Raw genomic sequence first — 17,884 nt, 5'->3', positions numbered from 1 at the left:
TAAATCTACAAGATTTGTGACAAGAAGATAGAAAGTATGCATATAAATATAAATAAAAAAATAAAAAGGCTCATATCAAGACCAAAGTGTAGATCTTAAACAAAATCTAAAATGTACATAATGCATAATATATTGGAAAATAATGGAGAAAAATAATGTAGGGGAGAAAAGTGATAAAACAACAAAGGGGGAGAGTAGTGAAGAAAAATATTGGGCTTATGCACATGGTCTTCTTGGAAAAATGTCTTATTTATATAAAAATAATAAGAAAACAATCATTTATATTAAAAATAGTTCGGTCCGGTTTCTCCGGTTCTTAATATTTCCAAACCGGAACTGGAATCGTTTGAAACGGTTCGGTTCAGTTTTTGTTCCGGTTTTGAATTTCTTGGTCAACGTGGTTTTTTACAGTTTCTTTTTGTCACCATTCGATTCAGTTTTTCGATTTGACGATTTTTATACCCACCCCTAGTTCTGGGAAGACAGAAGTCTACCTTAGACTTTAAGAGAAACAGCATATGCAGATGCATACGTACAGTCTAAACTGTTGAAAGCTAAAGCTTCAACGAATTTTGGCTATTCAGGTATCTAAAAATGCTATCTTCTTCCACTCAATTTCTTCTGGAAAATATTACTGTTTAAGGCTGATTTTATTTTATTTTAACTTTTTGTGTACTTTTATGTTCTGCATGTGGTTTGCTTCACCAACTTGTTCATATAAATATTTGGTATTTTATACTGTTTGGGAATACGGATTCCTGGCTTGATTTGGTATTGATGGTAGTTTAGTACACTGATTAGCCGTTCAAAATTGGAGTTTTGAGTAAAACCCATTTAAAAATTGTTCTTCTCGTTCTCATTTGGGTATTAATTTTAATTTTTAGAAACCACGTGGTCTAAGCCATTATTCAATAGGATTTCGATTGGTTTTATTTATTTATTTTTGTTAATAGGAGTTTTGAGTAAAACCTCATGTTCAAGCTTGTTCTTTTGATTCCATTTGCGTATCAATTTCAAGAATCCAAGACAATATTAAAGTGGAATTTTAATTGGGTTTTTGCTGCAAAATCTTGGTGTTCAAGGTAAAATATATAATCTGGATTATCTTCTGAGAATTTTGGAACCCATAATGTTAATCTTCAATCTGCCATTCTTTACAGGTCCTTGTTATATTTGACCGGCAGGTGCAGAGATTTCTGTAGGCATGGAGGTATTGCTGATGAATAGGCCTACTGACCATGTATGCAAGACAACACTGTTTGCGTTGATCTTGTGTATGTGGGTGTCCATGCAAGTGATGGCTGGAACAGAAAATGCCACGCATTTGTCTGCAAGGCCAAGTTCTCTGAATATTGGAGCTCTGTTTACTTTCAATTCGGTTATTGGGAGGGCAGCCAAGCCGGCAATTTTAGCTGCAATTGATGATGTCAATTCTGATCAAAGCATTCTTCGCGGGACAAAATTGAACATTATTCTCCATGACACGAATTGCAGTGAATTTCTTGGAACTGTTGAAGGTATTTCCTTCAACTTGATTCTAAAGCATGTATGGAACTACAACCTGCTTCTTTTATAGTCTACTACTAGTAAATATGCCGGCGCACGTTGTTGCGGGACTTGAATGCACTAGTCTTAACTGCATGAATAAGACATATTTAATCTGAATAAATTAAACATAATCCTGAATGATCAGAGGGATAGATGAACGAGATCGGTAAGATAAGTAGCTTGATTTTTATATACATTTCAAAAGATATTACACTTGAAAATCATCAATTAATTATCAATTAAAAATAATATTCATTAAACCTACAATAGTATAAATCTATTCAACAGAAGTTAAGAGAACTAATAATGAATTTGATCTACTATTTTATTTGTATATTCAATTTTTAAATTCAGTGTTTATAAAATATGTTCAATGGATTTAAAACACCCAACTCTATTAAATTCAGTATTACCTCCATCAAGTTCATTTTCAGAGATCCATCAGTCCCTCTCAAAAATCCTACTTCAACCACACTATAAAATGCACTATTCCAATTTTTTTCAAAAATGATATTCTAAGAAGTTAAATGCTTGAAGAACCTAAGAAGAAGATAATATATAAATTTATACTAAATTGTAATATTAAATCTACATATACTAAAGTAAAGTTATCGTAAATGCCCAAAAAGAAATCTAAACAAAAAATTGAAACTAAAAACCAAATGGTTATCAAACAGCTCCTAACACACATTTTGGATTTATTAAATGAAGTTTTTCAAGACCTTCAACCAAGTGAAACTAATATACAAATACAATGCATATATAGGGATTGTCCAAAGATTACTGAAAACTATATGCTTAGCAATTAGGAACACAGTAAGTTAACAGTGAAAAATATTATTGGAATTATTGTATACTTTTGCTTTCCATGTACACTGAAAGCTCTCTCCCTATATACTCCCTACCTCTCTCATAATATCAAAACTCTCAAACCCAATTCAATGCCTCATCAGAACCCATACAGAGTCTAATTAAATTTTTACCCAAACAAAGAATTCAATTTGTAATATTTTAAAATTGAAGAAAACAAATCCCACAGCTTTGGAAGGAAAAAATAAAAAAAAATAAATAAATAAAGAACTCCCAGATGCAGGATTCAAAGAACTTACCACAAAACATTAGTCTTTTTGGCTAAAAATCATCTTCAATCCAAATCAAAAAGCTGAAGAAGCTTGACCTGCTTCGGTTTTTTTAGCAAGCCAAGATTTGTGAGGGACAGAAAAACCTAAAAATATCCCAAACGATCCCAAATTTTGGAACTGCTTTAAACCAACCTGCCATGAAATTATAGCTGCTTGAGAAATCTTCTTCAAATCAAAATGGAAGAGGCAGCACAGACTGCCTTTCTTGAATTTAAAAATGATATCAAATTTCAATATCCTTCGCTTTGAATTAGAGATTAAGTAAAAAAAAGAAAAAATTACCCACAAATCATCTACATATTCATAATTATGCATGAAAAGTACAAATTCGAAAGCAAAAATTAAATCACTTACATGGCAAGTCTTCAGCAAGAATAGCATTTCTGCAAAACCCAGAATAATATTAATCAGAGAGTAACACTGAAAATAAATAAAAAACACCAAAAAATTTGAAATTTTTGTACCTCAAGTTTGTGGGTTTTTGCCACCCCCCCAGGGCGCCGCGGCATTCCAGATGCTTGCTTTCTTGTTTTCCTTTTTCTAGTCCCCTGTCTCTCTTGAACCATTCGCAAATATGAAAAACATAAACAATTAAGTCAGCAACATGATATGACATCCCTTTCATACAAACACAGATTTGCAATTCATATATGCCACATTATTTGCAAACAATTACAAATTGAGAAACATTAAATCATCATCATGAATCACAGTGTAACATGAACACCATCAATTACATCGACAAAACATGCACACATCTGTGTTTTAATGCTCCAACTCAATGAGAAGGCAACAGGCAAGTGCTCCAAGAGCGAGTCAACAAAACACACACTTTTCAAAGCCACAAAGGCAAGTGCTCTCTTCTCTTCCATTTTTTTTTTCAAACAACTTGCAACAGTTGTCCCCTCCAACTTCTCCACCATTCGGCTTTCTTTTATTTTTGAAAGAAAAGTTCCACTTGCTCCAAAGGTAAATGGGTGGAATACAAAGCAAGAATTGTTCAGAAAAAGCACCGTGGATTATGATAGTATAAAACAATTGAAAGATACCACGTAATAATCAAATAAACTGCAAATGAAGACTGTCAATTCTGACTTCCCTCTCACGTCATGCAAATAAACTGTTATATGGAAACTGTGCACATGAAGACTTTAAGCAATTTCTCCTCCTTCTTTAGACTAAAGTAATGTTGCAGTTTCCTTCAGTTTTGGGGAGTGGAAATTTGGAAAAACAAGATCCTACTAAATAAGAAACCAGCTTTTAGAGCAAGCTGCTACTGATTTCATTTATCAAAATGTTCTTGTTTGCACATTTTGTTTCTTGCTGGTGTTTTGATTTTTTTTTTCCTGGTAAAAGCTCTAAGCCCGTACTATTATTGCTACCAATGCTAGATGACCAGAGTCTCGAAATACTAGTCCATGGTTCTATGTATTTGCATTATGATCTGTAAATTGGTTGTTTTGTATGATTCTTCCTGCTTGAGCACTGCATTTCGAATATTGATGGCATTACCATGTCCTTGTGTCAGAACGGATAATTTATAAATATTTTTGTTATCCATACCTCGCTCTGTCTTAAAACTAAAAATTAAAGTGATGTCTTTCTCGTTGCAGCTATGGAGCTGATTAACAACGACGTGGTTGCTGCAGTCGGCCCACAATCCTCTGGAATAGCTCATGTCATATCCCATGTTGTTAATGAGCTCCATGTACCACTTCTATCATTTGGAGCAACAGACCCCTCCCTTGCTGCTCTCAAATACCCATATTTTGTCCGAACCACACAGAGTGACTATTTCCAAATGTATGCAGTTGCTGATTTAGTTGAGTATTTTGGATGGAGAGAAGTAATAGCAATCTTTGTAGATGATGATTATGGCCGAAATGGGATTTCTATACTAGCCGATGCCTTGGCAGTGAAGCGTTCTAAGATCTCATACAAGGCTGCCTTCTCTCCTGGAGCCCTCAAAAGCGATATCAATGAATTGTTGATGGGAGTGAACCTCATGGAATCTCGGGTTTATATTGTACATGTTCATCCCGACTCCGGTTTAACTATTTTTTCCATTGCCAAGGCACTTGGAATGATGACCAGTGGCTATGTCTGGATTGCGACGGATTGGCTTCCTTCCTATTTAGATTCACTAAATCCCCCTGGCCCTGACACAACGAATCTCTTACAAGGGGTTGTTGCTCTCCGTCATCATACCCCAGATACTGATCTGAAAAAGCGCTTTATGTCTAGATGGAGCAAATTGAAACATGAAGGGACTCCAAGCTTCAATTCTTATGCGCTTTATGCATACGACTCTATTTGGCTAGCAGCCCGTGCTCTTGATGTTTTCTTCAACGAAGGTGGGAATGTATCTTTCTCTAATTACCCAAGGTTGAAAGACACAAATCGAAGCACACTGCATTTAACATCACTCCGCATTTTTTATGGAGGCCAAAAATATCTACAGACGATTCTTAAGATGAACTTCACAGGTATAAGCGGTCAGATTGAGTTTGATCAAGATAAATATCTAGTTCGTCCAGCGTATGACATTCTGAATATTGGAGGAACTGGTTCTCGTAGAGTTGGCTATTGGTCAAATTCTACTGGTCTCTCGGTCATTGCTCCAGAGATATTATATAAGAAGCCATTCAATAGGAATACGACTGCTCAACTTTATAGTGTAATATGGCCTGGTGAAGTTACAGCTACACCTCGGGGATGGGTATTTCCCAACAACGGCAGGCCACTGCGAATTGGAGTGCCTTATCGAGTAAGTTACAAAGATTTTGTGGCTAAAGACAAGAGCCCTGCAGGGGTCAGAGGATACTGTATTGATGTCTTTGAAGCTGCTGTAAACTTGTTGCCGTATGCTGTGCCACGTACGTATATGTTGTATGGAGATGGTAAGAGGAATCCTGAGTACAGCAGTCTTGTAGCCCAGGTTGCGCAAAATGTGAGTATCTAGGTTAAATTTTAGCATTTTGATTAGAGGTGAACAGAATCACCTTTATATACAGTTTTGTCTAACCAGAACTTTGATTTGCTCATTTCCTTTTTCTTTTTCAGAAATTTGATGCAGCTGTTGGAGATGTTACAATTACTAATAATAGGACAAGAATAGTTGATTTTACGCAGCCTTACATGGAATCGGGACTTGTTGTAGTTGTTCCTGTCAAAAAGGCAAAATCAAACCCTTGGGTTTTCCTCAAGCCGTTTACTTACCAGATGTGGTTGGTCACCGGTGCCTTCTTCCTTTTTGTGGGAGCTGTTGTTTGGATTCTTGAGCACCGGTTCAATCATGAGTTCCGTGGTCCACCAAGCCAACAGCTCATAACCATTTTTTGGTTAGTATGTCTTACATCATTATGGCCGTTGATAAGTGCCTATACAAGTACTTTTACTGATACCGCTTTTGATTTGCAGGTTTAGTTTCTCCACAATGTTTTTCTCACACAGTATGTACTTCACGCTTGATCTTCCTGTATCTCGTGAATGCAACTCGTAATATTAACTACTTATATCCTTTGCGACTTGGACTTGGTGCAGGAGAGAACACTGTGAGCACCCTGGGACGGCTGGTGGTGATTATATGGTTATTTGTAGTGTTAATTATCAATTCTAGCTACACTGCTAGTTTGACTTCAATTCTTACAGTGCAACAGCTGACGTCACGGATTGAAGGGATTGATAGCTTGATATCAAGTAATGATCGAATCGGAGTTCAAGACGGGTCATTTGCTTGGAGGTATTTGGTTGATGAGATGAACATAGCGGAATCTAGACTTGTTAAGTTGAAAGACATGGAAGCCTATATTAAAGCCCTTACGGATGGACCAAGACGTGGTGGGGTAGCTGCCATCGTTGATGAGCTTCCTTACATTGAGTTGTTCATGTCCAGCACCAAATGTGCATTCAGGACTGTAGGGCTGGAGTTTACCAAAAGCGGATGGGGATTCGTAAGTATTTATACATTTAGATTTGAGAAAATGAATACTCTGACCATGAAATGCCGATCTTCAACCTCACTGCCTTTATTATTTTTCTTATGGATGCCTTACACAGGAAAAAATAACATTATCGTTAAAAATTAAGTGTTTCGGTTTTTAATTTTATTGAATGATGCATTTGTCAGTTAGGAATTCACAAGACAGCCACCACATTGTTTTGTACTCTCATATTTAGTTTCCTTGTCTCAGGCCTTCCAAAAGGATTCTCCTCTTGCTGTTGACTTGTCGACAGCGATTCTTCAACTTTCAGAGAACGGTGATCTACAAAAGATCCATGATAAGTGGTTTAAGCATAACGAGTGCCCTACTCAACTCAATGACGTTGATGCAGACCTGCAGCTATCTCTAACAAGCTTTTGGGGCCTGTTTCTTATCTGCGGTATTGCATGCTTCCTTGCTCTTGCGGTGTTCTTCTGTAGAATCCTTTGTCAATACCGCAGATTTACCCCAGAGCCTGTGGAAGCGGACGCTGAGGAGATTGGACCTACCAACACGAGATCTAGACGCTCACTTGGGTCAACCAGTTTCAAGGGTCTTATGGTCTTTGTAGATAAGAAAGAAGCAGAGATAAAGCACATGCTGAAGCGAAAGACTAGTGATAGTAAGCACGAAGCTAGCCCGAGCGCTGATGGGCAGCTGCATTCCCTTCGTGAGGAAGATTTGCCTTCGGCGGGTTGATTCTGCAGTGCTCCCTCAGCACTCGGTTAATTAAATTTTATCTTATACTAATTATATCCAATCCCTGTGCCATAAGCTACGTATATAGAATAACATTATATGGTTTATAGAAAGAAAAGAAAAATTATGAAAATATTTGCTAGTTTTAGACTATTTTGTATCTTAAACAATAATGCTCTTGCTCCCTATTTTAACTGAAGGACGGAGGTCCATAAATTGTAGATTAATCTTTCTATGGTTTACTCTACTGTAAATTCTAGTGTACGGGAATGAAGATTCAAATTCAAATGTCAGAAGGCAGGCTGCGCTAATTAATTGGACTAACCCACGTTTCACCTTCCCCTCAAACTTGAATGAAGGAACATGTGTATTACTTTCATCATCCAAGTTTACTTTTATTTTCGTAAGTTGTATTTTTATTTTATTTTCTCACGTTAGTCATGACAACGACACATGAATTGAAATTGGAACATCCTAACATGCCGTTTATCATACTATTAATTCCATCAAGAAAACGAGTTGGAAGTCTACCTCAATCATCTGAGGTTGATGGTGCTACAAGGTTATATTATTTTGGAATTTGGAGTGTACTAATTTAAGATGTATATAATAATAATAATAATAATAATAATAATAATAATAATAATAATAATAATAATAATAATAATATCTGAAATGCTAAGTGACCTACCTGTATTTTAAAGTCTGAAAACCCATAAACCAGATTAATTAGTCCCGATTTATGATTTCCTTCATTACAAATAAGTAATTATGTTATGATTTTGACAAACATTTTTTAGCCTTTCGGATATATATTTTTTATTTATGGTCATCCAATTGTACAAATCTGACGAAAACAAGAACATAATTAAACATGAGTGTAAGAAAAGATGTGTGTTTATTATTTCTTCATGATTATTTGACCGACGTGCATAATTCCAAATACTGTAGTGAAAAGTATTTTTCAATTAACAAATACGAGATATTGGTGAGATATTTCAAAATTTAAAGCAATACCAACCACTAACTTCTTTTTCTTTGACAAAAAAAAAAAAAACTTTTTTTTTTTTTTTTTCTTTTGGTATCATCAATCATTTCCCTTACTAACTGTTTGGCGGTGGTTTTTTTTTTGGTCAAACAATTGTTGGGCAGTGTTTAATTATAGGTTTTTTTCTGTTAAAATGTTCATTGAGATTGATATAACTCCTCAATCTAATTCACTTGTTGCACGACTCTACAAAGCTCAGTCTTATCCTACCAATGAGTTTTTGCAGGCGTCTGTTAAGCCTAATTCCTCCTATTGTTGGCGTAGTGTGGCGGCATCTCGATTAATTATTGTTCAGGGAGCATGGTGGAGAGTGGAGGATGGCCTACAAATACGCATTTGGGGAGACAGTTGGTTGCCACGATAGAACTTGTATCGAGTTCTTAGCCCATTACCGAGTAGGGTGCACCCTATCTTTTACGATGAGATCTCTAATGGTGGAAGATGATGGTGTTCGGTGGAATTTGGCGTTCATGCGTAGTTGTTTTGTGGAAGAAGAAGCAGACCTCAATTTAAACATATTGTTGAGCTTATTTCATCCTGCCCGATTCGTTGATTTGGGCAAAAGATTCCAAGGGGTTATTCACAACGAATAGTGCGTATTTTGTGGCCAGATCGTGCCCAGGGATAGGTGGTGAGGAGCCCACGAGTTCAATGGTTAGCGAGAAAACAAAGTTCCTTTGGAAAGCACTGAAGGCAAAAGTTCCCGGGAAAGTTAAAATTTGTGTATGGCGTGGATGCATGAATGCGTTGCCTACCAAAGTAAATTTGAAGTTGAGACGGTGTACTTATAGAGGCTGTGGCTACTGTGATCAGGAAGAGGAGACGGTAGAACATGCCTTGTTCAAATGTTCTTGAGCGACAACTGTGTGGTTTGGAAGTCCATTGGGAATTAAATCTTTTACTGGTAGTGCAAACGGGTTTCAAGGGTGGCTGGAGTTCATGGCACAGGAAGTCTCTAAAGAAAGTTTTGAGTTGCTCTTTATCCTAGTTTGGAGTATTTGGAAAGTACGTAATGAATTTCTCTGGAATGGTATTGAGGTTTCTCCATTGGATATGACACGCCCCGACCCTGATAAGAATATCAGGATAGACACGTGCTGGCCGACACTCAAGGTGACGAAAGCCATTAATTGATTATAAGAGTAATGATTAGAAGGAAATATTCATGAATAACATCAGAATTTTAAGAGTAATTAACAACATTCAAGGAAGTGTCTAGAATGAACCAGACACAGTCTAAAACTAGATTTACAAAAAAAAGAAAGAACATTACAAGATATCACACAAGTGGGTGATAGAGTACTACTGGTAGGGGAATGCCTCGTACGTCCAGTCGTAGTCCTCGTTTCTATGACCTGAATGGGGGTGCAAAACAAAGGTGAGTGGACCAAGTTCATATGTACGATAATAATAAAATAGTTATCAAGATACTAACCCCCACAATTTATATAAATGAAAACTACTAGCATAATAAGTGATGGATTTAATAAAAATCCTAGCATGCCAAATATCTCAAAAATCATATCGCGGAAATCAAAACAGTAAACGCATCATAAATCATCTCGTAAGCGCGGTGTGCTGCTAGTAAGATCACCGAATAAATAAACTCCCGGCCCAATGCCTGCTCCGTGGTCTCTGCGCCCGTAGCCAGAGATTACCAACTCCCGGCCCAATACCTGCTCCATGTCCCTCAGCCCGTAGCTAGGGATTATTTCTCACAGTCTAAATGCCAACACCAGTTCCTCGCCCCAGGTGGCATAGTGTCTACTAGGTACGCACAAATATTTACGCATCTCATAAATAACCACTTCATAGCATAGATTACCGATTATCGTCTACACTATAAAGAGGGGTTCAAAAACATGTTCTAGCATCCTATCGTCATCTATCAGATAGTCTACCAGTTCATGGTTTTATAGAAAATACGATATATTAAAATATAGCTCAATATAGGCTAACAATTATTTCCTCACCAAAACACGAGACGAAAATCAATATATTCAATCAACAGGCTTCACATAAATCAAATTATAAATCCGTAGGCATGCTAATCATTTATGCAATTAAATTATCAAATCATGTAATTTTAGAAGGGGTCCACTCACAAATATTCCTTAGCAGGAGAGTCGCGCGAATAAGGATAAAGAATTTATCCACTAGCAATTTTACCTAAGAACAAGAATGTAATAATTAAATAAAAGGATTTTCTAAAAGATTGGGTTAAACTAATAAAATAAGGGAATAGGGTTTGGATGGGTTTAGGGTTTGGAAAGGGGTTTGGGCTTAAGCCCAAACATATACTTAACAACACACACACACACACATGCACGGCATGCATGTGCATGCCTAAACACACACACACAGGCACAAGGCCATAAGGCCTCACTAACAGAAAACGGGGCTTTAAGCCCTTGATTTATAACCGGCCCAAGCCCTTTGGGTTTTAAAAATTAAATAACTAAAAAGAAAAACTAAATGGGTTAGGGTACTGGGCCTAAGACAACACGGGCCTAAGGCCCGAGGGGAGGAAATGGGAGAGGTCGGATGGCCTGGTGCCAAGGAAGAAGAAGGCCGGAGCTGCTACAGCTCTGGTCACCTGAAAACGAGGGCTTCAAGCTCCGATCTAGGTACGACCATGAAGAACAAAGAAAAAGGAAGAGATTTATACCTTCCAAATACCGTAACTCGGTCGGAGGTGACCGGAAAAGCCCTCGGAGTGCACGAGTTCGCCGGAAAAATGGGTGTGCTCACCCCAAAACGTTTCCAAGGTCAAACCTACGTACAAAGAGGAGGTTCAAGCTTCTAAATCACAACTAAACATCAAGCTAGGTAGGAGAGTGAGAGATTTGAGACTTACCCCTGCTGAAAAAAGAAGAAAACTCGTCGGAGCTTTGCTCCGTGCCGTTTACCTCGCAGGGCAGGGGTCCCTGCTTCGTAGAGAGTCTCTCCTGGTGGTGCTAAGGTCCTCGCGAGTCCAGGGAGAGAGAGAGATACGAGAGTTTGAGGGAGAGAGATACACGGGAGAGTGAGAGAGCTTCGGGAGAGTTGAGAATGAGAGAGCTACGGGAAAGAGAGACAGAGAAGAAGAGAGTCACGGGGGTGGGGGGCAGAGAAAAGGAAAAGAAATGGAGTTTGATGATTGACACGTGGCAAATGGGGGTGGTAATAACAACTTTTCCAATTATTTTGGGGGTGGTTGTAACAATCTACCCCCCTTACAAAAATTTCGTCCTCGAAATTACAATTGACACGAAAAGAAAAGGATACTGGTTCTGCATTGATTCATCTGTCTCCCAAGTAGCTTCTTCGATTATGTGGTTCCTCCACAGTACCTTTACCAAATGAATAATCTTGTTCCGCAACACCTTATCATGCCTGTCAATGATAGCCACTGGTTCTTCTACATAGCTAACATCCGGATTTACTTCCAATTGCTCAATTTGGATGATATGATAAGGATCCGGTACATATTTCCGAAGCATGGAAACATGGAAAACGTTATGGATCTATGACAACTCCGGTGGTAGCTCCAACCTATAAGCAACTGCACCAATCCTCTCAATAATCTGATAAGGACCAACATATTGAGGACTCAGCTTTCCTCGCTTACCGAAACGAACAACACCCTTCCAAGGAGATAACTTCAAGAACACAAAGTCGCCCACTGCATACTCACGATCCTTGGAGTGTTTGTCCGCAATACTTTTCTGTCGGTCCTGAGCTGCTTTCAAGTTCGCCTTAATCAAACGGATATTAGCGTTGGTGGTATCCACAATCTCTGGTCCCACCAACGGCCTTTCTCCTGCCTCTGTCCAACATAATGGCATCATACACGCCTTCCCGTAAAGTGCTTCAAAAGGCGCCATACCAATACTCGAGTGATAACTATTATTATAAGCAAACTCCACCAGCGGCAAATAGTTATCCCAACTACCCTTCCACTGCAATACAGACACTCTTAACATGTCTTCTAAAGTCTGAATCGTCCGCTCGGACTGACCATCAGTTTGCGGATGATAAGCAGTGCTGAACAGTAATTAAGTACCCATAGCGGCATTAAAGGCTTTCCAGAACCTTGAAGTAAATCTAGGATCTCTGTCTGACACAATGGAGACGAGTACACCATACAGACGAACAATATTATCCACAAATAATTTCGCCAATTTCTCCAGTGAGTAAGTCTGTCGAACTAGTAAGAAATGAGCGGTCTTGGTAAGCCGATCAACAATTACCCAAATACCATCATACCTTGACGGTGTTCTAGGCAGCCCGTATACAAAGTCCATACTGATATCCTCCCACTTCCAAACTGGTATCGGAAGGTTCTGCATCAATCCCCCAGGTCTCTGCCTGTCTGCTTTAACCTGCTGACAGATTAAACATCTGCTCACATACTCTGCTACATCCCGTTTCATCCCTTCCCAGTAATAGAAAGGATAAATGGTGCGATACAACTTAGTACTCCCTGGATGCATAGCATAAGCTGAAGTATGAGCCTTATCAAGAATTTCCCTCTTAACCACTTCATTTTCTTTAGGCACGAACAAATGGTTTCCTTTCAATAATGCTCCGTCCTCACGGATGATGAACAGATCATTATCCCCATTCATCACTTGTGCTTTTATTGCGTCGCATTCTGGATCAAGTTCCTGAGCTTCTACGACCATATCAACAAAAATAGGTCTAACCTGGAAATGTGCTAGCCAAGCTCCATGCTTACCCGGTTCCAAATTAACACCCATTTCCCGAAGAGAAAATAGTAATGGAACGTGCATAGTCTGAAGTGATGCAAGCTGCTCGTGATGTTTCCGACTAAGAGCATCAGCCACGGCATTTGCATGCCCAGGATGGTACTCGATCGAACAGTCATAATCACTGATAAGCTTCATCCACCTTCTCTGCCTCAAATTCAGCTCCTTCTTGGTGAACACATACTTAAGACTTTTATGATCCGTAAAAATACGGCATTTCTCTCCATACAAGTAGTGTCTCCAAATCTTCAAAGCGAAAATCACCGCTTCTAACTCCAAATCATAAGTATGATAATTTCTTTCATGAGTTTTGAGTTGTCTGGAAGCATAGGCAAGGTACGGAATGCATCGTCAAATATTCAATATGATTCCACAAGATCTAGTTTCGTTCAAGTAACGGATTCTAGCCAATTGAAAGGATCCTCTGATCAATCCAGAGATCATTTCGATTCCATTAGTAATGAGGATTCAGAATATCACACATTGATCAATCAAAGAGAGATTCAACAACTAAAAGAAAGATCGATTCTTTGGGATCCTTCTTTTCTTCAAACGAAACGAACAGAGATAGAATCAGACCGATTCCCTAAATGCCTTTCTGGATATTCCTCAATGTCCCGGTTATTCACGGAACGTGAGAAGCAGATGAATAAGCATCTGCTTCCGGAAGAAATCGAAGAATTTCTTGGGAATCCTACAAGATCCATTCGTTCTTTTTTCTCTGACAGATGGTCAGAACTTCATCTGGGTTCGAATCCTACTGAGAGGTCCATTAGAGATCAGAAATTGTTGAAGAAAGAACAAGATGTTTCTTTTGTCCCTTCCAGGCGATCGGAAAATAAAGAAATAGTTAATATATTCAAGATAATTACGTATTTACAAAATACCGTCTCAATTCATCCTATTTCATCAGATCCGGGATGTGATATGGTTCCGAAGGATGAATTGGATATGGACAGTTCCAATAAGATTTCATTCTTGAACAAAAATCCATTTTTTGATTTATTTCATCTATTCCATGACCGGAACAGGGGGGATACACGTTACACCACGATTTTGAATCAGAAGAGAGATTTCAAGAAATGGCAGATCTATTCACAATAACCGAGCCGGATCTGGTGTATCATAAGGGATTTGCCTTTTCTATTGGATTGGATCAAAAACAATTCTTGAATGAGGTATTCAACTCCAGGGATGAATCGAAAAAGAAATCTTTATTGGTTCTACCTCCTATTTTTTATGAAGAGAATGAATCTTTTTATCGAATGATCAGAACAAAATGGGTCCGGACCTCCTGCGGGAATGATTTGGAAGATCCAAAATAAAAAATAGTGGTATTTTCCAGCAACAACATAATGGAGGCAGTCAATCAATATAGATTGATCCGAAATCTGATTCAAATCCAATATAGCACCATGGGTACATAAGAAATGTATTGAATCGATTCTTTTTAATGAATAGATCCGATCGCAACTTTGAATATGGAATTCAAAGGGATCAAATAGGAAATGATACTCTGAATCATAGAACTATAATGAAATATACGATCAACCAACATTTATCAAATTTGAAAAAGAGTCAGAAGAAATGGTTCGATCCTCTTATTTTTATTTCTCGAACCGAGAGATCCATGAATCGGGATCCTAATAACCTTTCCATGTTGCATCAGTACACACCCAAAACCTGATAGAGAAGCATCAGTATACACCTCAAATTCACCACTGTCATCAGGAAAAGCGAGAATAAGGGCTTGAGTGAGGCGTCGCTTAAGCTCCTGAAAACTTTGCTCACAATTTTCATCCCACACAAACTTAACACCATTACGAGTCAAATTAGTAAGAGGTAAGGAAATTGCAGAAAAATTCTGAATAAATCTCCGATAATACCCTGCCAAACCCAGAAAACTTCTTATTTCAGTAACACTCTTTGGTTGTTCCCAGTTAGATACTGCTGACACCTTTTGGGGATCCACACTAATTCCTTCAGAAGAAACTATGTGGCCAAGAAAACCAACCTGAGTCAACCAAAACTGGCACTTACTGAATTTGGCATAAAGCTGATCATTCCTCAAATGTTCCAGCACTAGTCTCAAATGCTTTCTGTGCTCCCTCGCACTTTTAAAGTAAATTAAAATGTCATCAATGAATACAATCACAAACTGATCCAGATACGGTCTAAAGACTCTGTTCATCAAATCCATAAATGCTGCATGTGCATTTGTCAATCCGAAAAGCATGACACGAAATTCATAATGTCCATACCTTGTACGGAAAGCAGTTTTCGGGACATCATCCTCGCGAATCCTCAACTGATGGTAACCCGATCGAAGATCAATTTTGGAAAATATCTAAGCACCTTTCAACTGATCAAATAAATCATCGATCCGAGGTAGAGGGTAACGATTCTTCACTGTTACCTGATTCAGTTGCCTATAATCGATACAGAGCCTCATCGATCCATCCTTCTTTCTCACAAAAAGAACAGGAGCTCCCCACGGGGAAGTACTCGGCTGGATGTAACCCTTGTCCACCAATTCCTGGAGTTGAATCTTCAATTCTCTCAATTCCGCTGGTTCCATACGATAAGGTGCCAAGGAAATAGGATTAGAACCTGGGAGTAAATCGATAGTGAACTCAATTTCCCTCGCAGGTGGCAATCCCGGTAAATCATCAGGAAATACATCAACGAAATCCCTTACAACTGGCACATCTGCAAGACGCAAAGAAGGTTCATCCTTCACCACTACGTGGGCTAGAAATCCCACACAACCCTTATTCAGCAACCTTGTTGCTTGAATGGTAGAAATAATACTATTGGGGAGGACACGTCGCTCACCCATTATTGTCACTGCTGGAAGTCCCGGCCGATTGAACGTCACAGTTTTCTCCCAACATGCGACATTCGCTCGGTGCTTAGATAACCAATCCATTCCCAGAATGACATCAAACTCCGCCAGTTTGAAAGGAATTAAATCAACCTCTAAATTCTCCCATTCCACAATAACTGGACAATTCCGATATTGCCATTGAGCACAAAATAATTCACCCCTTGGCATTTGAATCAGCATATCAAAACCTAGAGGCTGAGGTTCAGAAGGCATAACCCGAGCAAAAGATGAAGAAACAAAAGACTGCGTAGCACTCGGATCAATTAAAACTCTAGCCCAAGTATTACAGACAGGTAACGTACCGGTAATAACTCGAGGATCCTGATCAGCCTCTTGCTGAGTCATGGCATTTATACACCCATGAACCTGATACCCCGCATTATTGTTTCGACCACCACGACCTCTGGAATTACGTCCTGCTCTGTTCCCCTGACTACTGCTACGAGAAGATGTTCCTGCCTGATGCTGGGTCGAAAACTGAGTACTTCGGCTGTCACTTCCTCTGAAACTTTGACTACCTCTGCCACCAAGCTGCAGACCTCTATTTCCCCCGAAGTTCTGATTAGTACTACTACCATAGCTCTGACTACTACTGCCACTGCCATCATAGCTTTTTCGAGCGCCAACATTCTGAACTGGCCGATATCCACTGTAGTTCGGCCTAGAGGTAAAATTACCAGGAGGTGCTGAAGGACAATCACGAACAAAATGTCCGGTCCCACCGCATCTGTGACATACTACAGCTGTCATCCCACAACTCCCTCGATGACGTAACCCACACTGATCACAGACTGCATAACCTGGAGTGAAGTGACTGAAAGATCGCCTCGCTGACTCGCTGCCTGAGCCTTCACTGGAAGACCCAGAACCCCGACCTGGTCGCTTAAAGGAAAAAGAATGTCTGGGGCCTATAGAACTGGAAGGGCCCGCTGATTCTCTGGTACTCCGCGATCGGAAATTTCGATTCCTCTGATTCTGACTCCACTGCCTATTCTGTCTCTGAGGCTGGATCCAAGTCTGTGGCTGATCCTGCATCTTTGTATCCCACTTAGACTGTTCTATGCTTAGACTTATTTCGATTACATCCTCATAGGTTCTAGGTCTCTGAGAAACTACCAGTGTACGGTACTCCTGATTCAGTGCAATTATCGCCTGCTCCATTTATGCCTGAGGGTTATCATACGTCCCATCATGGTGTCTAGACAAACGCTTGAAAGTGCTGTCGAACTCTGTAATGCTGAGATCACCCTGTCGGAACTCTAAGTATTCCTGCCTCTTCCTCAGTCTGTAGCTGGGGCTTAGAAAATAAGCAATAAAACGTTTTCTGAAAGCAGCCCAAGTCATCCAAGAACCAGGTGGACGAGAATCCTTCGCTGTTTTCCACCAACTTCTAGCATCACCCTGGATAAAGAATCCTGCAGTACTCGCCCACTCATTTAGAGGACACTTCATAGCCTCTAAAGTATCCTCCACTTTCTCCAACCACTGCTCAGCCTCCTGACCATTCCCCACAGTTGTCAAATCAGTAACTCCATGGCTTTTGGCAATTTCTATATACGACCGATTCGGTCTATGACCCGGAAGAGCATTCATTAAGGCATTAGTAAACTGCTGAATTCCCCCCATTATAGATGAACGAGGTTGTCGAGGCACATTCCTACCAGGATTAGCCATGATTCTGACAAGGACAACAACAAAATTTAGAAAGACTGAAATTTACCAAATCGGTGGAAAGAAACCCTAACCATGCTCTGATACCAATCTGACACGCCCCAACCCTGATATTCTTCGAATATCAGGATAGACACGTGCTGGCCGACACTCAA

At 39.2% G+C, this 17,884-nt stretch overlaps 1 protein-coding gene across 2 annotated transcripts; it reads left to right on the top strand.

Annotated features, from left to right (window-relative positions):
* Positions 1 to 451: 451 nt before the first annotated feature.
* LOC103442602 (glutamate receptor 3.4) lies at positions 452 to 7,668 on the top strand. 2 transcript variants are annotated; one of them, XM_008381408.4, is made up of 7 exons: positions 452 to 584; positions 1,161 to 1,517; positions 4,304 to 5,640; positions 5,754 to 6,031; positions 6,111 to 6,142; positions 6,234 to 6,643; positions 6,884 to 7,668. In XM_008381408.4, exons 2-7 carry the CDS (start codon positions 1,205 to 1,207, stop codon positions 7,370 to 7,372), a joined length of 2,859 nt encoding a protein of 952 aa, XP_008379630.2. In that variant the 5' UTR covers positions 452 to 584; positions 1,161 to 1,204; the 3' UTR covers positions 7,373 to 7,668. The 2 variants fall into 2 exon arrangements, with proteins under 2 accessions (XP_008379630.2, XP_028963701.1); XM_029107868.2 differs by having other exon boundaries at positions 462 to 584; positions 1,185 to 1,517.
* Positions 7,669 to 17,884: the final 10,216 nt, after the last annotated feature.

This window comes from Malus domestica, chromosome 09, assembly GCF_042453785.1.
Source record: "Malus domestica chromosome 09, GDT2T_hap1".
Taxonomy (NCBI): domain Eukaryota; kingdom Viridiplantae; phylum Streptophyta; class Magnoliopsida; order Rosales; family Rosaceae; genus Malus; species Malus domestica.
Note: the sequence above shows the minus strand (reverse complement) of the source record. Positions and strands in the feature narration are given on the sequence as shown.